This window comes from Nicotiana tomentosiformis, chromosome 1, assembly GCF_000390325.3.
Source record: "Nicotiana tomentosiformis chromosome 1, ASM39032v3, whole genome shotgun sequence".
In the NCBI taxonomy this organism is placed as follows: Eukaryota; Viridiplantae; Streptophyta; class Magnoliopsida; order Solanales; family Solanaceae; genus Nicotiana; species Nicotiana tomentosiformis.
Window position 1 is genome coordinate 49,412,771 of NC_090812.1, and position 22,327 is coordinate 49,435,097.

The 22,327-nt window shown below is 35.6% G+C and overlaps 3 protein-coding genes across 10 annotated transcripts; 2 read left to right on the forward strand and 1 right to left on the reverse strand.

Annotated features, from left to right (window-relative positions):
* The first annotated feature begins 3,744 nt into the window (after positions 1 to 3,744).
* LOC104111213 (AT-rich interactive domain-containing protein 1-like) lies at positions 3,745 to 12,660 on the forward strand. 7 transcript variants are annotated; one of them, XM_070182287.1, is made up of 3 exons: positions 3,745 to 3,917; positions 4,287 to 5,419; positions 11,527 to 12,660. In XM_070182287.1, the coding sequence occupies exons 2-3, from the start codon at positions 4,304 to 4,306 to the stop codon at positions 12,358 to 12,360; spliced, it is 1,950 nt and encodes a 649-aa protein (XP_070038388.1). In that variant the 5' UTR covers positions 3,745 to 3,917; positions 4,287 to 4,303; the 3' UTR covers positions 12,361 to 12,660. The 7 variants fall into 7 exon arrangements, with proteins under 7 accessions (XP_070038388.1, XP_070038429.1, XP_070038424.1 ...); XM_070182328.1 differs by having other exon boundaries at positions 3,746 to 3,917; positions 4,456 to 5,419; XM_070182323.1 differs by having other exon boundaries at positions 3,747 to 3,917; positions 4,311 to 5,419.
* LOC138904160 (uncharacterized) lies at positions 7,506 to 9,647 on the reverse strand. Its single transcript, XM_070192692.1, has 4 exons — positions 8,532 to 9,647; positions 8,271 to 8,487; positions 8,065 to 8,183; positions 7,506 to 7,975 (listed from the first exon to the last, which is right to left on the reverse strand). The coding sequence occupies exons 1-4, from the start codon at positions 9,645 to 9,647 to the stop codon at positions 7,562 to 7,564; spliced, it is 1,866 nt and encodes a 621-aa protein (XP_070048793.1). The 3' UTR covers positions 7,506 to 7,561.
* A 5,219-nt stretch (positions 12,661 to 17,879) lies between the features above and the next one.
* LOC104118554 (ubiquitin-conjugating enzyme E2-23 kDa) lies at positions 17,880 to 21,683 on the forward strand. 2 transcript variants are annotated; one of them, XM_009629823.4, is made up of 6 exons: positions 17,880 to 18,069; positions 18,189 to 18,268; positions 18,860 to 18,974; positions 19,073 to 19,125; positions 19,245 to 19,373; positions 21,369 to 21,683. In XM_009629823.4, exons 1-6 carry the CDS (start codon positions 18,026 to 18,028, stop codon positions 21,497 to 21,499), a joined length of 552 nt encoding a protein of 183 aa, XP_009628118.1. In that variant the 5' UTR covers positions 17,880 to 18,025; the 3' UTR covers positions 21,500 to 21,683. The 2 variants fall into 2 exon arrangements, with proteins under 2 accessions (XP_009628118.1, XP_009628119.1); XM_009629824.4 differs by having other exon boundaries at positions 17,885 to 18,092.
* The last annotated feature ends 644 nt before the right edge of the window (positions 21,684 to 22,327 follow it).

Here is a 22,327-nt window from a genome sequence, read left to right on the forward strand (position 1 = left end):
GGAATAGAGATTTGAAGGTTAAGAGCAACTCTTGGCACGTTCGAGGACGAACGTATGTTTAAGTGAGGGAGATTATAACGACCCGACCAGTCGTTTTGAGCATTTACGTTCCTTTCAACTATTTGAAGACTTGACTAACTTATTACGAGGTATTATGACTTGAGTGAATTATCGGTTTTGGTTTTAAGGTATTTCGGAGTTAGCTTGAAAGAATGAATTTTCATGTTGGAAGCTTAAGTTGAAATAGTTGACCGGATATTGACTTATGTATAAACGATCTCGGAATTTAATTTTGATGATTCCAATAGCTCCGTATGGTAATTTTGGACTTAGGAGCGTGTCTGGAAAATTATTTGGAGGCAAGTAGTGGAATTAGGCTTGAAATGCCAAAAGTTAAATTTTGGAAAGTTTGACCGGGGGTTTGACATTTTGATATCGAGGTCGGAATCCGATTCTGGAAATTGGAATAGCTTCGTTATGTCATTTATGACTTGTGCGCAAAATTTGAGGTAAATCGAACGTGATTTGTTAGGTTCCGGAGTCGTTTGTAAAAATTAGAAATTTCAAAGTTTATTAGGCTTGAATTAGGGTGTGATTCATGATTTTAGCATTGTTTGAGGTGATTTGAGGGTTCGACTAAGTCCGTATGATGTTTTCGTACTTGTTGATATATTTGATTGAGGTCTCGAGGGGCTCGGGTGAGTTTTGGATGGTTAACGGATCATTTTTGGCCTTGGTGAGATTGCTGATATCTGTTTCTGCATTTTTTCTGGTTTTCTCTTTTGCGTTCGCGAGTGGGCCCCCGCGTTCGCGATGGGTGTTTTCTGAGTGTGAGGTTTTGTTCTTCGCGTCCGCGAAGGGAAGGATGCAAACGCGAAGGTATGGTCTGTACGTGCATCGCGAACGCGTGGGAGGTGTCGCGTTCGCGAAGAGTGTTTTATGAGTGTGAGGTTTTGTTCTTCGCGTCCGCGAAGGAGAGGACACGAACGCGAAGGTATGTCCGTGCGGATTCTTATATTATTATTGCACGTGAGTTGGCCGTGCAGCACGTGAGTTGGCCGTGCGGATCCTTATATTATTATTGCACGTGAGTTGGCCGTGCAGAACGTGAGTTGGCCGTGCATATCCTTATATTATTATTGCACGTGAGTTGGCCGTGCAGCACGTGAGTTGGCCGTGCGGATCCAGATATTTATATTATGGCACGTGAGTTGTCCGTGCAGCATGTGAGTTATCCGTGCAGCATGTGAGTTGTCCGTTCTTATAGCGCTTGGGCTGTAGGAGCCCCTCATGAGTCTGTACACACCCCTAGTGAGCGCAGTCGACTATAAACAGGGATCGAGCTATACGCCGCAGCAGGTATTGTATAGCATTGAGTGATTGAGTGTGCTGAGCACAGTGAGAGAGAATGCAAGACAATGAGATTGAGTACTCTGAGAGAGTGTGAGTACATGAGTGCAATCTCTGAGATACATTGCAGTGACATGCACACATGACATATATGCATAGAGATGTGTTTTCCTCATGCTGTACGGTATCACATTATTCATGATTTCTCACACATGTTGACAGATGGGCATAGTGATGTATTTGTTTTACACTGGTTATCTGGGAAAGAAAATGAGATATTTTATTTATTATTGAAAGAATTTTGGAAAAATTAATGTTCTCAAATTATTCATATTTTTGGCAACTTCGGCAAACAATTTGGGTTTTCATTGATGTATTTGAAAGGAAGAACTATTATTTTTGAAATCATGATTTGGTTGAGCATTTTATCTCTGAGTTACTTCTGGTATTATTTACTTTATGTCGTTATTAACTGTTGTGGATTAGTGGTTTTGGACCCGACCTTGGTAGAAGCTCGTCACTGCTTTCAACCTACGGCTAGGTTTGTTACTTACTCAGTACATGGGGTCAGTTGTACTAATACTACACTTCTGCACATTGCGTGCAGATATTGACTGTTGTTGTTGTTGTTGTGCTCGATAGTTGCGGGATTTGAAGATGTACCTGTGTTTCTGTTGTAGCTGCCTCTTGTTCATGGTAGCCTTAGATTTATAAAAGCTCTGTTTATGTACTATTCAAACAGACTATGTATTTATTTCATTTCCGCTTTGTATACTCTATTCTTAGAAGCTCATGATTTGTACTACCGATTCTTGGGGGATGTATAAGATTTAGACCTTTATTCACTTAAATTATTTTAATAATGGCTATTGTAATTGGATAATTGAAAGTTGGCTTACCTAACGGGTTGGGTTAGGTGCCATCACGATTAGTTGGATTTTGGGTCGTGACAGGGTTGCACGCCGCAACAGACTTGTTTAAAAGTTTATATTGGAGGATCGGGTTGCACGCCGCAACAGACTTATTAAAAAGTCCATATTTGGAGGATCGGGGTGCATGCCGCAACAGACTTGTTTAAAAGTTTATATTGGAGGATCGGGTTGCACGCCGCAACAGACTTATTAAAAAGTCCATATTGGACGATCTGGTTGCACGCCGCAACAGATTTATTAAAAGTCTATATATTGGAGGAGCGGGTTGCACGCCGCAACAGAATTGAATATTAATATATTGTGGGAGCGGGTTGCACGCTACAACGGAAATTGATTAAAATAATAGTTGGTTATGATTGCTGAGTTGGCTTCAACTATTACAATGAGTTACTTGCTTTATTTCTATTATTGTGGCTATTACTATTATTGTGTACAGGTTAATGTAAGTGACCCGCCTTAGCCTCGTCACTCTTTCGTCGAGGTTAGGCTCGGCACTTACCAGTACATGGGATCGGTTGTACTGATACTACACTCTGCACTTCTTGTGCAGATTTCGGAGTTGGTCTCGGTATCATACCATAGACTTGCTCGGATTTCAGCTATTCAGAGGAGACTTGAGGTATAACTGCACAACGTACGCAGTTTCGAAGTCCCCGTCTATCTTATTTTAGCTGTATGTTTGCTTTCAGAAAGCTTTATTTTATTCAGACCTGTATTTGTATTATTCTAAAAACTTGTGTACTTGTGACACCAAATTATGGGATGGTATTTAGACATCGCTATTTTATGGATTAATCACTACATTTTAAATTTTACTTCCGCATTGGTTTCTTTGTTATTAATTAATTTAAAATTTATTTTAAAATGGCTAATATTATTCTAACGTTGGCTTGCCTAGCAAGTGAATTGTTAGGCGCCATCACAGTCTCGAAAGTGGGAATTTCGGGTCGTGGCATCAACTGACCGCCCTTCGCTGAAAAATTATACTATGTATAAAGTAAAATATTACTTGTTATTGATTAAAAATAGACTTTAAACATCTTTGCATATGGTCCATTGACAAAGAGTGTTCAAAATTTGAACACCATTATTGAATTTTCTGGTTTCGCCACTGCATATGATACCCCTCACTTAATTTTTTTACTTATTATACTTATATATTTCAAGCCAAAAATAAGAAAAGGCATGATAAATACAAGGATTGAATCCCCTTAAAGTTTGATATGACCTATTTTTATAAAAGTTGAATCTCCTTAATAAAATTTCTGACTCTGCAAATGATTTCGAGAGCCCTTCGGAAAAACGACAAGCCCATGTGTTTAGAATCAATCCAACCCATTTTGACACCTCTAAAACACAATTCTAGTAGGTTTTAGTATCTTTGGAAAACCCTAATATACAAATCATTCCCCCATCCCCACGGCCCCCTCCCCTCCCCCGCCCCTCCCCTCTATCTCTACTTTTTAGTGCACAATCTTAGATCTAAGGCTACCACAAATCTAAGTGTTACAACAAAAGGCTTTGTAGAAAATAAAAAAGAGGGTTAGAAACCAAAGGGACAAGAAAAGAAAACAAGTCAAAAGAAGAGAGAAAGAAGAGGTCACCCCTCTCAACTTCCAATTAGACATTTTACTGGTACGTCTCTCTGTATTTCCCAGCCCCCCAATACCCCCAAATATTATTATCCAATACAATTTTTGTACAGAAGGGTCTCTACTCTTCCTATTCAAGAATTAGAAAAACACTCCACCCCACGTTGACTACCCCTCCCCCACCCCCAATCCCGCTCTCCTCCTGAAATTTTTTCTTGGGGTCCCAAATTTTGTCTACCCTTTTTTTGGGTCATAAATATCTTCCCGCCTAAAGCAAAAACCAATCGACACCCATGTACACCACTTGCTTCCATTTCGTTCAATGGTAACAACTTTTAAACCTCATTTACTTGTATGATTTTTGTGTTTTTTTCTGTGTGTGTTCGTGTGTGAAAAAGTGATATTTTTATAGGTTTTGGATTTTACAAAATGGCAGGGTGGTCGAAGAGAGTTGATGGTTCAGGTCTAGAAAGTATCAGGATACCTGAAATTGTTACAATACTCGATAAGCAGCTTCTTGTTAGTACTGAAGATTTTAAGACTAAACTGTTAAAAGAGGTTAATGGGTGTTTGTGTTTTAGGCCAATTCCTCCAATGCTTGGTGATGGGAAGACAGTTGATTTGTTCAAGCTGTACTTAGTTGTGAGGGAGAAAGGTGGGTACCATAGGGTTTGTAGTAGTGGGTCTTGGGGTGTTGTTGCTAAAGAGTGTGGTTTTGATTCGAGTTCTGGTTTGGCTTTGAAGTTGGTGTATGTTAAGTATTTAGATGCATTGGACAGAGCAATGCTGAGTCTTGAGCAACCTGATAATAATGAAAAGAGTGAGGTTAGGAAGAGTGGTGCCTCGGGTTTTAGTGGCGCTCGGATGGACCTTGAGCTGGATTTGAAGGAGGTTTTGATGAAAATTTCTGATGAAAAGAAGAAAGGTGAGGTATATGCAAATATTGACTTGAGCAATGGTGTTGAGGTCCAGGATTTTGTTGGTTTGATTAGATGTTCAGAGAATTTTGTTGGAAAGCAAAGTTTGGACCACAATGATTGTAATGTAAAGGGAATGGATGAAAGAATGAGTGTTGTTTATGATGAAGAAGATTCCAAGTTTGTGAAAAGAAATGGAGACGTTCAACGTGATACAGATGACATCGGGCTAACAAAGTCTAGTGAGGATGAGGATGATGGCATTACTAGGAAGAGGAAGTATAGTGATGAAAAGATGAGCGTCGGTTATGATGAAGAACAATTGAAGTCTGTGAACGGAAACAGAGACTTTCAGTGTGGCGGAGATGACATCGGGCTGACAAAATCTAGTGGGGATGAAGAAGATGACATTACTAGGAAGAGGAAGCGAGAGTCTTACTTGGATATGCTTAAGTGGGTTACTGAACTTGCAAAGGATCCTTGTGATCCTGCCATTGGTCATCTGCCGGAAAGATCTAAGTGGAAGTCTTATGGGAATGACGTTGTTTGGAAGAAGGTTCTTTTGTTAAGAGAGGAAATGCTTTTGGAAAGAAATGTGGACTCAAGTACTCAGTACTCTATATGGCAGGTACTTCATTTCTCCTGTGTATTGCAACTCCATTTTTTTTGGTGATTTACTAGATAAAGTAATTCAGTTGTGTAGCTGCGGTGGAATATCCTGCATTTTTATTAGTTGATGGCTTAATGCTGTAGTCGATAGGGCCATCATATAACTTCTTTTCATCCATATCTGTTGCATTTTGCTCAGTATATCTGCTAGATTATCAGAAGACGTTTTCAAATGCTTTCTTTTGGGGTATGCAATGGTTCAAGAACAATGTTAGGTCTGAGTAAGGATTTCTAGATTTTCAGGGAAGATGGAATATAGAAGGGTGGAGGATAGCAATAAACCCATGACTCTTAAATTCATCTTTAGCTGGTGATGCAAGGTCTACTTTTACTTGTTGCAGACAAATTTAAGTTTACATGTGCAATGCATTATTTTATCAGATATAATTTTAGAGGTCTAATAATAGCTTGGAGAGAGAAGGAACTATTTACACAAATTAAGGTTCATATGAACTCCTTTTTATTTTTTAATAAATATTCCCCTTTACTGACTTTCATAGTCAATTTGGCCTTTCAAAAATGCTGTTATGAGAAATTGTGATTTTATATGATTAAATGGCAAAATAGCAAAGTATGATTTACTATTCAGTCTTTACCAATTCAGTTGTACATGTAAGATGATTTGTAAACTGTTCAGTATTTGTCGAGAAACATGCGTAATATTTTTACTTTTGTGTCACAGAATAGTAGAATAGATGATAAAGTTTTGTTAAGAAGAGAAAAGTGGGATGGCGAACTTTTTGTGTTATTTAAAATGTAGTTATACTTCTCATTGTAAATGGACAACATTGTGGTACAGCTCAGAAAGGAAAGTACGACAAATATTTCAGTACAGGAGTATATTATAGATTAATAGATGATTTTATAATTTCCAAATGTGCTTGTATTTATGTTAAAGTCTGTTCAACTACTAACAGGGAAAATTAGTAAATGTTTTAGGACGAGGATTGTGTATTTCTATGGTGGGAAAGACTACTTGAAGCATTTGAAAAACTCAAGTTTAGTTTGTATCCAATTTGTCATGTTGAGATTATGAGGAATTTGGGAAGTCTTTGAAATTGGTTTTATAAGTTTATTTGTTCGTATGTCCCATTCACCTTTCCTTTTTCTGGGGGATTTGGGAAGAGGGAAATGGATGTTGATAATTCTTGATCTTCTGTTTTCTTCAGTAATGACATTGACCCTCTTAGAAGAATGCTAGAAAATATCCATTTTTAATAGTAGGAGTTAATATGTCAATGAGTGTGTTTGGAAACTTGTCGATATGCTCAATATTCTAATATGGACCCTTGCTTCTAAATATATGGACGGTAGATCATTGAGAACCAACGAAATACCCAGCCTAAAATCTATACTTAAGTCCCTAGTCCACATTATAGGTTTTGCTTCTATTTGCTGCTTTAAGTGTAGGATTTAGTAAGATCAAGGAGAGATTTCTAGCAATATTCAACTTGAACAGATTCAAGAAATTTTAAATTCTCGGATGCTGAGTCGAAAAGTTATAATAATTCTGGTGGCTGCAAAGCGGCACTTTAGTAGAAGTACCTTAACTCTTGTAAAGGAGATGCAGTTAATAAAATACCACTTGTACGTATGTTCCTGTCACATTCAATCTCAAACCCATCTAATCACCAAAAAAACTCTCTCCGTATAAGAAAACATTCTCATACCATTTTCAGAGATCCATGGCTTCTGAAAATATTTGACTAGGTAGAAGATCATGCCATCATGGAGTTTGTGCAGGCATTTCTTTTTGGTAATTATACTCAAACTAGAGCTTTGGTGCAAAGTTGGATAGATTGGTATCATAACATCATTAAAATTGAGTTTACTAAATATGAAACTTTTAAAATTTGGAAATGGTATATTGAATACTTTATGATGTGTCCAGTGTTGTGAAGAGCGTGAAGCGAGAAAAAGCGACAAACCCCATTTTGCTTAAAGCGAGAAGCGAAGCGCTCGCTTTTTTGAAGTGAAGCGAAATTTAAAATAAATAAATAAATAAAGATTGCATAGACAACATATGTAATTGTAAGCAAATGTTCAATACTTCAATGTAAAAACTAAATAGTAGCATCAATTAAAGCACAAAATGAGCATCCTATTCTTTTACAAGATTGTCAAATTCTTGTATTCCACTATCATTATTATATTGCTCGTCATCTTCTTCAGCTTCTTCTTCATCAACTAGGGACAAAGTAGCTGCCTCTTTTTCCTTCCTCTGTGAACTTGAAGTTGAGGTACTCCCCCTCAAACCATAAATCCTCTCCCCAATTCCACGCGCCTCCGCAACATCACCCCAAGTGAAATCAGAAGTTTCCTCAAATACTTCTTCATCTGCATGATCTTCCGGGACTCCAGTTAGCCATTCATTAGCATCATCGATGTTGTCCAAACTAATTGGATCAATTACATTGCGAGCGTTGTAACGACGCCTCAATGTTCTATTGTACTTAATGAATACTAGATCATTGAGACGCTTCAAGGTTAGTTTGTTCCTTTTTTTGGTATGAATCTGCAAATAATAAGTAATTAGTAAGATTAGGACAATTGAGATATAATTTAATTATCTCAATATACTAAATCTTTCTTCTTAGTTCTTACATGTTCAAACACGCTCCAATTCCTTTCACACCCGGATGAGCTACATGTTAGACTTAGAATCTTGATGGAAAACTTTTGTAAATCCGGAGTGGAATGACCATATTGCTTCCACCATTCAACTGTAAAAGTAGAACAAATTTTCAAAACATAATATTGATAAAGAAATAACTTATTAACTATAAAACAACATATAAGCACTCGCTCACCTGGTGACTTCGTCTTTCTTTGTCTAATCGCCATGTTTTTTCCAAAAAGTTGCTCAGCATTCCTATAAATACTAAATTGCTCTGTTATTTTATCTTGCACGGATTCTTCAGGTATCAACTTCTCAATACATTCATAGTATCCATTCCACAAAGGTTCATCTCCTAGAATCCTTTCTTCATTGTCATAAAACAGTTCCGGGTTCAAAACAAGTCCAGCCTATGAAGCTTACTATCCCACCTTTTATCTATGATCTCAAAGACTCTTTTGTATTTTCTTTGATCACTAAACGAGACTTGAATAGCCTCCTTTGCCCTATCCATTGTTTCGTACAGGTAGTCCATTGGTGGCCTGTGCTCCCCATCCACCAAACGAACAACTTTAACTAAAGGACCACCAATCTTCAATGCATGAACCATATTGTTCCAGAATGAAGGAGAAAGTATAATATCTGCAGATTCTCTCCCTCGAGCTTCCCTTCCATAGGCACTGTTAGTGTACTCATCTGAAACAAATAACTTCTTCAAATTGCTTTTTTGCTCATACATCCTATGCAAAGTCAAGAAAGCAGTAGCAAATCTTGTCTTTGCGGGTTTCACCAAGTTTCTTTGTTTAGTGAATCTCTTCATCATATTCAATAACAAAGGCCTTTGAACAATATAGGAATGCACTCTAATTGCCTGATTAAAGATTGAACTAAAGGGTCTTTCCTTGAAAATGTCACCGAAGATCAAATTAATGGAATGTGCTGCACATAGAGTCCAATAAATATGCGGGTACCCAGCAGACATCAAATCGCCAGCTTTAACATTTTCACTGGCGTTGTCCGTGACAACTTGAACAACATTTTTTGCTCCAATAGAGTCTATTGTACTTTTGAACAAGGAGTACATTTTGGTTGAATCAGTCGAAGAATCTCTTGCATCAACGGACTCAAGAAATAGGCTTCCCTTAGGAGAATTCACCAAGATATTGATGATCATTTTTTCATTTCTCGCCGTCCACTTATCCATCATAATGGAACAACCAAACTTGTTCCATTCTACTTTGTGCTCCTCCACGATTTTGTTCACCTCTGCCACCTCTTTTTTTAGATATGGCCCTCTAACTTCATGATATGTTGGAGGCTTCATTCCTGGACCATATTGGCCTACGGCCTCAATAAAAGCAGAAAAAGTGTCAGTATAATTAACACAATTAAAAGGAAGACCTGTATCATACATCCACCGCGCAAACATTGTAATTGCACGATCCCTCAAAATCGTTTTAGCATCAATTTGAGGATTACCACTTTTTCCTTCCTTATCTCCAGATTTTTGCGAGAAGTAACAATCCATAGGACCTTTGGTCTTGCCAGTAGATCCACAACTAGAAGACATTAGTTGCATCCTTCCCCGCTTTTGTGATTTTGGTAGAAGCGACGAAGCATCGTCACCTTCTTCTGTTTCATCATCGTCATCAAGATTATACAGTTCTTGTTCATGAATCAGTTGAGTCTTTAACTCTCTTTTTATGAAGAAATGCTTTCAAATCTTCCTTCACATGCGACGGAACTTTAGGACAAGATGCGACATTTGGATCACCACCGATTAGATGCGCTTTTTGACGATAGATTCCTCCATTTGAAATCTTGTCACAAAAAAGACATCTAATTGCCATCTTGTTGGTCTCGCAAACTCTTTCAGAGTAAGCCCAAGCCGGATCTTTCCTATCTTCTTTTGGCGCCATTAAAAGAACAACTACATAACACATAAGAAAGGCAATAAGAACTAAGAATAAAAGATATAAAAAATCATAGGATTCTCTGTTAATAACTGGAAAAATTGGGCAGTAAAATTCTGGAAAAAATTCGCCAGCATTTCGCTGCTTTTTGGACGTTTAGAAAGAAAAAGAATAAGAAGAAGAAGAAGAAGAAGAAGAGAAGAATGAAAATCAGAAGTTCAGAACATACCTGTTGAAGTCTTGAAGTCTTGAACTTGAAGTTGAAGAAGAAGAAGAACAACCCTAGTTGATGATTTGAGATTCTTTCAGAAATTAGAAGTAGATGAAGAAGAAGTCGCTGCCGTTGGAAGTTGAAGAATACTAGTCGCTGTTGTTGAAGATCAGTGTTTAATCCAAAAAACTTGTTTTTAATAAAATAGGGTTAGGGAATTTTAATACAGAGAAGCGGACGCTTCTCTTCGCTTCGCTTTCCCCGCTTCTCGCTTTTTACAGAGAAGCGGTCGCTTTTATTGACCTGAGTCGCTTCACCTTGCTAAAGCGCTGCCTTTCACGCTTCGCCTCGCTTCTCGCTTAAAGCGATGAAGCGAGCGCTTTTTTAAACACCGGATGTGTCGAAGATATTGTGATGTGCCTTAATCGAAAATCTTTTTTGTAAAATTTGATGAATATGCATCTTTAACATGTGATATGCAGTATTTTAAGAATTCTAATACAATTGGAGCTTTTATTTGTCTTCTTACAAAAAGAATGATTTAGTTTGTTTGCTTTTCCTTTTAATATGAATAGTAAAGCATAAAATAAGGGGTATATTTATAATTCTTATTGATTTGTCATATTCCAGTATTAGGTTGGTGTATTTCTTAGAAAATGGCAGTAATTTGGATGGTTGAAGTTTGCTTCCAGATTCTTTAGTGTCTCATATTCCAAAATGACCATGCCATATTTGATGTTCGAGGATTAGTGCTCGTAGTAACCCAAAACGTAAGGCATGTTGGGTCATTGCAGACCTTCTGTATCCCAGTTTAATTATATCTCTCAAGTATATAGTGCATTCTCCTTAAATGGCTTATCCTTTTTTTTTGTTTCTTTCCTAGATCTAAAATGCTTCATCTAAATTTCTGTCAGGCAACTGCTAGTATGTGTTTGAAGTTTCCTTCGTCTACATGTTTTAAATTCATAACCAATGGACTTCCACCATGCCCAATTTTAATACAACCTATATATCTTGAGAAAGTTCTGTGCTTCCAATTGTGAACCCTTTTTATGCAGTGTACCTCTTATGCTAGATAAAATGCTAATTCGGTAACCAAGATAACTTCCTTGGTTTATTCGGCATTTTTATCAACCTTGAAATGTGATTAGTTCACAGTGTGCAGAGTTGAAAGCTCGGAGTCTTCTTTTAACTCTTTCTTCCTTACTCCAGCTGGCAACCTCATTTAGCCAATCATGATAATATAAATATTTATGCTCTGTTGATGATCATAAATTTACTCATATCAAGGCTTGGGTTAATTCAAGTTTTTCTTTGCCTTGTAGCACAAACAGAAAATGCATCCATCTATGTATGATGATAATAGTGGGTCTGAGCGACTAAGGTGCAGCCAAAGGGTCCTATCTGCAAAAGATTCTTCGAAAAAGACCCGGGTTTTATCAACAACATCATTATCAGGTTCTCATATCAATGAAACTCTGATGGATGGACCTACTGACTCTTCTGCCGAGTCAGGAGTTTGGTGGAACCGTCGGCGTAAGAAACTAGTATCGATTGGGTCAGAGTTTCAAGCGGATATTCCAGAATGGAAAAATGACGTCTATGAATCTGACTCTAAATGGTTGGGCACCCGAATCTGGCCGCTGGATAAAAATGAACAGAACAGAATGTTACTAATTGAAAGAGATCCTGCTGGGAAAGGAAGGCAAGATACATGTGGCTGTGAATATCCAGGTTCTTTTGACTGCATCAGGTTTCACCTTTTTGAGAAAACAAGGAAGGTTAAATTTGAGCTAGGATCCGCCTTTTATCACTGGAAATTTGACTGCATTGGCGAAAAGGTTGCACTCTCTTGGACAGAAGAAGACCAACAAAAATTCCACGATATAGTGAAGTCGAGCCCTTTGTCTGAGGATGAGAGTTTCAGTTTCTGGCCTGAACTTTTTAAGGTCTTTCCTCACAAAAGCAGGGAATCTTTGGTAAGCTACTATTTTAATGTCTTCCTTGTACGGCGAAGAGGTCAGCAGAATAGGATGAATGCAAGTGACATTGACAGTGATGATGATGAATCAGGGTGTGGACCTAGATCTATTTGTTTTGGCCGGGATAAGTTCTCCATCTTGTGTTCCCCGAAGAAAGCACATCTAGATCCCAACTAGTAACTGAATGGACTTGTTCAGAAATGTAAATTTGGAGGAGTCTTGGTCTTTTTGCTTCAGCAATTTTATTGGGGTTTAAGGGTGGTTTACAGATATATCAATTTTTGATCTACATTTCTCAATTTACACTCCCTGTAGAGTTAGCAGTGCTTGAGTCAGAAAGAAACAACACTGCTAGGAGCACAAATTTTCACCCAACAGCAAAGTCTCTTGAGTTTATATATATACATGCTGCTCTAAACTGAAGTTACCATTTTGTTCTTTGTTTGATGAGATTATTTTTGCTTTTATTTCTTTAAACTGACTGTTTTTAGTTTTTTGAAGAAAAGGTCAACTTGTTAGATAACCTTTCCTTTTCCCAGTTTTTGTTGCAAAGAATAAATGTATGATTTGGTTAGATCATGCCAGAAAAACTAGTCTCTTTTATATTGTGAAGTCTCCATCTTCTGTTTGTTAAAACACCCCTGAATTGGAGCTTTTCTGGGGCAAGCAAAGAGATGAACATACAACAGCTTATCCAAATTGGAAATCTTGTGTTGTGATTATTATAGGGAGGGCTAAGGAGCTTCTTTACTCCTGATTTTTTATCCTATAGTTATGTGAAGCATATGCAGTAGAAATTTTATCCACTTTGAACAATCCACTTGCAAAACCATGTGCCAAAAGGTGTAGATTTTGTACCAAACATAATTAATGGTTGCGGCTGTATGCCAAATTGACACAATCTCTAGCCCATTTTGTTTGATTTACAAGTGTTAATTGAAAAATAGTCACAGTTTCAAAAGTAATCGAAATTTAGCTATTTTTCATGTAAGAGATAAATTTGAACGAAAACACCTTTCAAAATTCGAAAAATATTCCAGCATAATATACTGGTCCAACATAATATGCTGAAAGTTCATACACATGTGCTCCAATCTCTAGTATATTATGCTGGAACTTTCCGTGTGTTGGAGTTCCAGCATAATATGCTGGAAGTTCATACACAGGTGCACCAATCTCCAGTATATTATGCTAGAATTTTCCGTGTTGCATCAAAATAGTGGCTATTTTTCAATGACTGTGCAAACATGACTATTTTTCAATTATCAGTTCGAAAACTGGCTAGCCCGTGCTATTTTCACCGGTTAAGTGATATAGACATTTATTAAATGTTTAGTTGTATTCGGATAAATTGTGTTCCTGTTATTTCTCCTTATGTTGAGTTTTGCTAGGAAAAACTTGTGTTTAGGTTTTCAGTTTCCCTTATTTCTTCTTTGTGGGTAATATATATGGTTTGAGATCACTATGATCCAAAAATACACACTTCTCCCTTTCAATTTGTTTCTTTTCACTTAGGCAAATGTGATTAACTTTAGAGTTAAATCGGACAAAGAATATTTCTTTGAGATATAAGATTTATTTAAAAACTACTCCTACAGTTGGTAATATAGTTACGATTGCTCTTGTGAGAGCACCCACCACTTCCAACCAAGAGGTTGTGAGTTCGGGTCACCCCAAGAGTAAGGTGGGAAGTTCTTGGAGGGAGGGAGCCGAGGGTCTATCAGAAACAGCCTCTCTATCCTAGGGTAGGAGTAAGGTCCGCGTACACACTACCCTCCTCATACCTCACTAATAAGATTATACTGAGTTGTTGTTGTTGTAGGTTGAAAGTCAGTTTGTGCAACTCTTGACGACCTAAAAAGAGGAAAGTAATTTGAGAAAGATGGTGTTTCAGATATTATTTTTGGGGCTATATATTGTGAATGCACGAGAATTCTGTAAAATAAATAAAGGCTACATATTGCGAAACTCCTTAATTCTACAAGAATCTCATGTGTTTATTGTCGAATTCATATACTATGAAATGAATCATCATATACTAAAAGAACGTAAGCGATCACATAACCCCAAACTTAAAAGTACATAGAAAAGGCAAATAAAGCAATATACAAAGAATCTAGAGGAAGGTGTGGGGTTTCTAGGCTAATAATGCAATTCACACACTTTGATCAAGACAAATCATATCCCCTCACACTTTACTCCCAACCTTTTTTATTTTCCTTTCCATCAATCAAAACAAAATGTCGCACCGCCCTCGACTTTTATTTTCATGAGTGGGTGTAGCTCGTGAATAATGAAGAGAAATAAAAGGGAAGATGATGTGAAATTACAACTATAATATTAAACTGCAAATTTTCTTTTCTCTTGCTTTCTACTTTATTTTAATGTTTATTTCATTTTTTTTTATTATTTCCTTTTTTTTCTTAAAGGAGAATTTCTTCAAAACAGTATACTAAAAATTTAATTACAACAAACTCTTAGCTCATTTTTTAAGTAGGAAAGTGGATTTATAACCGTTTCTTACGATTCTAATCTTCACTCTTACTTTTATTCTACTTTTTAAATTTATTATTTTATTTTTAAACAATATTTTCTGCTTTCCTATAAAGGAGAAATTCAATAGGAGAGTGTTTTCAAAAATATATACGTGGAATAAACCTCTAAAGGTTCTATATATAAAAATTTGAATGAACGAGTTATCTTTTTGGGTTAATATGATGACTATGAAACGTGAGAGTAGGATATACCAAGGACTACTCTTATTCCAAGCTAGGGAAACCAAATACCTTTTTTTTTTCTTACCTTTTTCTATTCTTCTTTTTTCTTTTGCTTTCCCATACTTTTATTTCTTTTGCTCCCAATCAATTAAATGGCCTTTCTATTGATTGGAACTGAGAAAAGGAAATTTTGGTTCACTTTAAATGAGTGACAAATGAAAGTTCTCCTACCCCATTAAACAAAAGCAGACTAGCTTAATGCTTGATAATGTGTTACCTAATTGTATGTAATGGTTGCCACATACCTACATTTTCCTAATTTATGAAGGAATCCCTACATGTCGACATTCCAGAAAATAAAAATAAAGTAGTGAGGGTTTACACTTACTTCCAAGGCATGTGATTCATTGAACAAATTTTATTTAATTTTACTTTTATAGGTCAGTACCAATACCATGGATTCTTTATAAGAGATTAGTATTTTTTGCTAGCTCATTTGCAATTATTTTCTTGCCTCTCAATTATTAGAACAGTTAGCTTTTGAAGCACTTCTTTATGTTAAGTACCTTTCCTTCCAAAGATATCATTTGTGTTTCCATTGACATATTCCATATTTTTTGTGAAATAAAAATTCTTAACCTTGTTTACTTTACTCTTTGTTTAGTTTTATCATTATAATAATCGGTCATAGATACTTCCAATATCATCGCTGTTTAATTCAAAAATAGTTTCTAAGTAATAATTAAATTTATTTATAATGAGGTCACTAGCAATAGATTCAAATCAAAGTTCAATGGAATGAAACTTAGAATCAAGCTAATAGTGCTATGAATAAACTAATGAGATTAGGCAAATAAAAAGAAGATAAAGATAAAGAAGGATCTGATTGACTATCGCAGTAAGCAGGGAGGGTGTACAAATCGAACGAGAAACCCTCACCAAACTAAAAATACGATTAAAAAACCAGATTAAGTTTGATTTGATTTAGTTTTGTATTGAGTAAAACAAAAAACCCGAACCAAATCGACATATAAATATATGATTTTTATATATATACTTTTAAGACTTTTTATAGAATTTTCTTTAAAAAATGTCTAAAAATATTTGCGATTCTCTTATGGGATGTAATATTTAGTTAAATATAAAGTGCTCCATATTTATTAACTTTAAATAATGGGTTATATGATCACTTTCTTATCAAGTGTTAGTGAAATGCGTCAATCTCTTTGTTCTTCCATATTCATATGTCAAGATCTATAAATTCTTATATCTTTTTCGAATTTGAAATGGTATTTCGATAATTTAACATTAAATAGAACATATCATTATATAGGTTCATATTTATTTTTATGATTAATTATTAAATTCGGTTAACCTTGAAAGTGTACATCAACGCAAAATTATTGTCAGACGACTAACATATAACTATCATGTGTTACTAACAAAGAATTTCGATTAGAATATTTTAATAGATCATATATTTGTCAATTTTTTTTATTTTTTACTAAACATATACTTTACTGATCAAAATTCTGACAAAGTAAGATTGAAATAATATTCATATAATAAAAAAATCCGAAAAACCCGACAAAACTGAACCAATCCAAATCGATATAGTTGATTTGGTTTGGTTTTGATAAAAGCTGAACCAACCCGGTCCATGTACACCCCTAGCCGTGAGCTACAATGCTTTTCCAAATCAAAAAAGGTTACCTCGCGGTAATACAATAATTTCAAGCAAGGAGTAAAATCAGTCGATTGTAAGTGAATATACAAGTAAATTGACTGGGGGTATTTATAGCTTAGTCTAACATTCACATGATATCTCACCTCCGCACGTCGCTCAAACTAGTTATCAACTGCCGAGGTACTCGCCAGTTGTGGGCAGCAAATCTGGTATAACGGGCATGAGTGAATCCCTTGCGATTACAGGAGCGGTTGAGGACTGAGTTAAGCTCTAGGTCGTGACTTCATTTGTAAGTCTCCGAAACCTCTTTAGGACACTTCATCGAATGCATGCGCTTATTTCTCTGGGTCACTGAACCATAAGTGCTTTATGTGAACATCGAATCCTGATCCCGGGATAAAATATATCATAAAGAATAACGGTTTATCATGCGATCTATCCATGTATCGAACCCGAATTTTTGGTAATACGATCGTCCTAATCAAGAAAAAAATGATAAATATAATAACAAAAAATCAAAAAAAAAATTGTGAAACAATATTTCATGATTCCTCTTGTAAGTTGTAACAGCTTAATTTCGTTTTAGAAAATAATTGTCATAAATAAAACAAAGTTCTGGACTATTATTTTATATTCTCAAAGTTAACATACATTTTTACGATATTACCGTGGAAGGCATTACGATTGTCACTAACCACACTGTTGCACCACATTTCGAAAATTTATATTAGAGAGGTTAAAAAATAAAAATAAAAATAAAACAGACATGACATAATAAATTGTCAACTCCAGAATTTCTGTTCAAACATTCAATGATATTACTACTCCCAAGTAATTTTTTGATCTTTTTTTGTTGTTCACAATATTTAATTTTTTTAAATATATTAATTTTTTTAAAACTTGTACTTAGAGTTAAGAGCCTATGAATAATTTATTATATTTTCAATGAATAAATTAAAATTAATATGGTCAATTTTATAGTTAGTTAATAATAAAAGATTCTTTAATATGAGTGAAAAGAATTAAAAAATTACATAACAGAGGGAGTAATTCTTTTTACCTAAAACACCACAATAAAGGATTAAAGTTGACAAGAAAAAATTTATTGGGGAAATCTAGTTATGAAGATTTTGCAAGAATGAGATTATGAAACTTTTAGAATAATATGTGGAAATGTGGATAGGATTGGAGATGGGTAGGTGACAAAAGCAGATAGATGAAGAATCTTGAAAGTTGCAGAAATCTTAATTATGATAAAAAATGTCCAAATTTAATACTTGTACTAATTTCTTATAGGACAAATCACAGTATCATTATTATCCCTACTCTTCCCCTCTCTTGTCCGAAACCTTTTTACTAGTACTTGTCCAAAGAACTCTTTCTTCTTCTTCTTCTTCTTCTTCTCTCTCTAGAGTCATCTAAGAGAAAAAAAGCAACCATGTCTTCTCCAAGCAAACGCCGTGAAATGGACCTAATGAAACTGTGAATCTCTCTGATCAGCTCTTGTTAAAAAACTAAACTTTTTTTGTTGGTTGTTAAAGTTGGAGTTTCAATTTGTTTGATTCTTTTAATTTTCTGTTTATTTTGCTTGTCTGAATTAGGATGATGAGCGATTACAAAGTAGAGATGATAAACGATGGCATGCAAGAGTTTTATGTGCATTTCCATGGACCTACTGAAAGTAAATTCTGCTCTACCCTTTTCTCAATCTTCTTTCTTTTTCGCCTATTTATTTAAGTTTTTAGATTTTTATGCCCTTTTCCTTAAGAAGTCTTTGTCGTTTCTAATTAGTGATTGAAATTTATGGTTGGTGTTCTTTTCTTCTTCTGATGTTTTCTTTTGGTGGGGTTATGATTCTTGATCAAAATTATTTAAGAGGTATGGAGAAAAAAGCGGACATTAACTTGGCTAATTAATGTACACACAGATATTTAATCTTTTGCTTCTGTTTGCCCTCTATTTGTGAAAGTGAATTAGGAAATTGTTGTTATAATTAGTTAATAGTTGTTTTTTTTTTTGGCCATTAAAATCCACATCGGCTTCTTGGATATGGAATTCCTCTGGATCCTAAAATAGAAAAGATATAAAGGAGTCATCTTTTGGAACTCTAGTTACTATTTTTGCATATATCTGCTGACTGGCTCTTCACCAATGAGTCTTCAAGTTACATCTTTGCATTTAGTAGAATTCAATTTGATTTTCTTTTTGGAAAAGTTGTTTTCGGTGTGGCGTTTTCTTCAGCTTCTGCTCATACTTGCGGTGATTTTTGCAGGTCCGTATCACGGCGGTGTGTGGAAAATAAGGGTGGAACTTCCTGATGCTTACCCATATAAATCTCCATCCATTGGTTTTATTAACAAAATCTACCACCCAAATGTTGATGAGATGTCAGTGCTGATATGCTTCATTGCTATAATTATAGAGATTTCATCGTTCTCATTTCTTTAACGGAAAGTCTAAAATTTCATTAATTATCATTTTTCAGGTCTGGCTCAGTTTGCTTAGATGTTATCAATCAGACTTGGAGTCCCATGTTTGGTAATCTGAAATTACAACACTTAAAAAGCATAATTGGATACTACTTACTTGATAATTCTTATTAGCTTTTCTAGTATTATCATTATGAGAAACTTATCTGGTATTAAACAACTTGGCAGATCTGGTAAATGTGTTTGAAGTGTTTCTACCGCAACTTCTCTTGTATCCAAACCCATCAGACCCATTGAATGGAGAGGCTGCTTCCCTAATGATGCGAGACCGGGCTGCATATGAACTAAGAGTTAAAGGTATTGACTCCTAATACTTTCATATTACTTCAATCAATTGCAGGTCCAAGGGAGGATTAGATTTCCTGGCAGTCTGTAGGTGTATGCATGGTCACTTATTTGGGGTGGAGTAGATCAGGCTTAAAATCACAATCTTAATGGTTTGGCCAATTCTCTGGAAATTTGAGTTATTTCCTCAGTATCTATTTGCTCTATAATTTACCACTTGCATTCTGTTATAGACAGCGTTTTCTATTAGTAACGTCTGTCAATATTTTCATGTTTAGTGCAAGTTCTGATGAGGTGTCAATCGACACACTTCAAATATTAGGAACTCCGCTTATTTAAGCTGTAGAGGCTATTTGACATTCGAATTGAAATTTAAGTTAGTTGCTGTTGCCTTGAAACTAGTTAATGATACTAGTTTACACTGGAAGGATATAGGAGCCAATTGCCAGAGAACTACAAGCAGATGGAAGTTAATGGCCCATGAATCAATTTTGTCCCCACGAACTGCTTAAAGCAAGGCTAGCCTTGTAGTCAGGACACATAGTATTAGGAACCTTGTCCGTTCTTACTCTGATTCAATGAAGAATTCCATTCAATCTAGGAATAATGTTCAACCTGGTTAGATCTCCTACCTTCTCACAATAGGGTTTACTCTGTGCGCTGTTTGGGAGAAGCAAACAAAGTCATCCATTCTGTGTGCTGTTTAGGCACAATCTCATTCAAATCTATTGTCTGTGGTGTCTAATGATAGAAGCATCTCAAATGACATCTAGAAATGCACCGACTATTGGCTTAAGAACTGCCTTCACTTTCTTTAGTGAGGAAAAACCATCTCGGTGTGTAAAATCAGAGGCTATTCCAATTCCAATTGGACATTATATGTTGAGCATATTCTCTTTTGATCAAGTGGCTAAATGCCCTTCTTCTTTACTTTTCTGTGTTTGAAAGTGGAGAAAACAGTGGAATATGGAAGTGCAACTTCCTAAAATTGATGTGCTTGTTTTGTACAGATTTTTATTTGCTTATTAGTTTCCACCCTTTCTCTCACCTCTGACTGGTAAGAATTTATGGGGCGACTGGATGCATCTTGGTGTGTCTCGTATATGTTGTCATGGCTATTTATGAAACATGTAGAGATTCTCGTAAGTTGCAAGGTCAATGTATTTTGCTGTTTTAATAATGCCTTGAGTGGAGAAAGCTTATTATTTTTAGCCTTTAAATATAATGTTTATGGTAGAGGCGTGTGACATGCCATAATGCTAAAATTTGACGTGCTTGTATACTGGTGAATGTCTCCAGCTTACCCATAAACATCTGCTTTTGCCTTATCCTTATATGTGATTTACTTCATAATGCAGTATTCCTTGCTTCTGGATATAAAAGATGCAAGTTATGACCCCCAAGTCCTAATTAATGCCACAGTTTCTACTTAATTTTCCTTTCAAAAGTGAAGGGCATGAGATTATTTCTTTTTAAAAAAAATGGTGAAGGGGATGAAAATGAGATACTCCTTGAGCATTATCTAAGCAATCTCACCTTTTTTTAAAATTGTTAAACAGATAGCATCACTTGCTCCTGATTTTCTTGTATCCGTTCCACTAGAGAACAGGAGGAAGGAAAAGAATCTTTTACCCATAAAAATGGAAGTTGATGCTGTTATTGTCACAAGTCATTCTCCCTTGAGAGGATTAGCTTGAATATATATTCTTTTGATAAGTGGATTAGCTAAATAGAAATTTGGCATCTTCATGAAAGTTATATCTAACTAGGCGTTGCGTTTTCTAATAATGCACGAAAATTTTCTACGTTCTCTAATGATGCATGATATTTTTCTACATTCTCTAATGATGCATGAAATTTTTCTACATTCATACTCATGTCCCACAGGTAAAAGTGGTGATTAATATGTTAGAAGGTTGAACCTTTACATTAAATTGGTAACTATTTTGCATTTTCCGAAGAGTTCAAGATATAGTATTAATATGGCGTTTACGTGCTTGCATCCAGAATATTGTCAGAAATATGCAAAACCTGAAGATGTAGGAGCTGCCCCTGAGGAGAAGTCAAGTGATGAGGAGTTAAGTGAAGCTGAATATGATTCAGCTGACGATGCAGTTGCTGGCCCTGTTGATCCATGACCCTCTGCTGATTTTCATTCACTTTCTGTATCTGTAAATGATGTTCTTAGTTCTGTTTAAAATCAAGTTGAACTACAAAGTTCAAGACTATTCATTGGGGAAAGATGCAAAACAAAGTTCCCCTTGTTTATTAATTTTTAGCTTCAATGTAAATAATTTCACCTTTTAATTTCTGTGTTCTTGATATTGCTGTTATTTGTGTTCTTCCTTCCCTTTTTTTGGGTCTTCCGGGGGGTGGGTGGGTGGGTGGGTGGGGGATAATTAGGAAATGAATGTAGAGGAAAAGCCTTTCTTGTAAATACATGGTGGACCAGAAAGCTATAGGAAAGGCTATAAGCAATTTATTTCAATCAAAAATAAAGCCTTGTAACTCCTACAAAAGTCAACTTATAGTTTAGTTTTTGTATTTAATTTCTGTGGAAAATAGTAAAATAGGATCTAATGTAACTTTTCTATTTTTTAGTTTTCTCCTCGAAGCTGATTTATGACCATTCTTAAAGGAAAAATCAAAATAGAATATCCAAAAGTGTAAGTTATGTCTCTGTCTCTGTGAGCAACAAATTTTGCCTATACAAAAAGTGAATTAAAAATATTTCCATAAGTTAAATGAATACTTGTCTCTGGTACAGTCCTCACGAGTGTACCTTTCATCCTATATAAGTAACCAGTATGAACTGCTACAATATCAACAAGGAATAACCAGATAGGATTAGGAATGATGCATATTAACTCTAAGGAAACTTACAACCACTGAAAGGAAATTCAAACTCAGATAACAAACTGATACTCCTTCAGTTATGTGTCCTACCTTAGCCATGTTACCACACA

Excerpts from the sequence above, each read along its gene's own strand:
- LOC104111213 (XM_070182287.1), top strand. The coding sequence starts at position 4,304 with ATGGCAGGGTGGTCGAAGAGAGTTGATGGTTCAGGTCTAGAAAGTATC. Across the intron at positions 5,420-11,526 it reads CTCAGTACTCTATATGGCAG|CACAAACAGAAAATGCATCC; the intron begins GTACTTCATTTC and ends TTTGCCTTGTAG.
- LOC138904160 (XM_070192692.1), bottom strand. The coding sequence starts at position 9,647 with ATGTCTTCTAGTTGTGGATCTACTGGCAAGACCAAAGGTCCTATGGAT. Across the intron at positions 8,488-8,531 it reads ATCAAAGAAAATACAAAAGA|GCTGGACTTGTTTTGAACCC; the intron begins GTCTTTGAGATC and ends TAAGCTTCATAG. Across the intron at positions 8,184-8,270 it reads AAGAAAGACGAAGTCACCAG|TTGAATGGTGGAAGCAATAT; the intron begins GTGAGCGAGTGC and ends CTACTTTTACAG.
- LOC104118554 (XM_009629823.4), top strand. The coding sequence starts at position 18,026 with ATGTCTTCTCCAAGCAAACGCCGTGAAATGGACCTAATGAAACT. Across the intron at positions 18,269-18,859 it reads TTTCCATGGACCTACTGAAA|GTCCGTATCACGGCGGTGTG; the intron begins GTAAATTCTGCT and ends TGATTTTTGCAG. Across the intron at positions 18,975-19,072 it reads CACCCAAATGTTGATGAGAT|GTCTGGCTCAGTTTGCTTAG; the intron begins GTCAGTGCTGAT and ends ATCATTTTTCAG.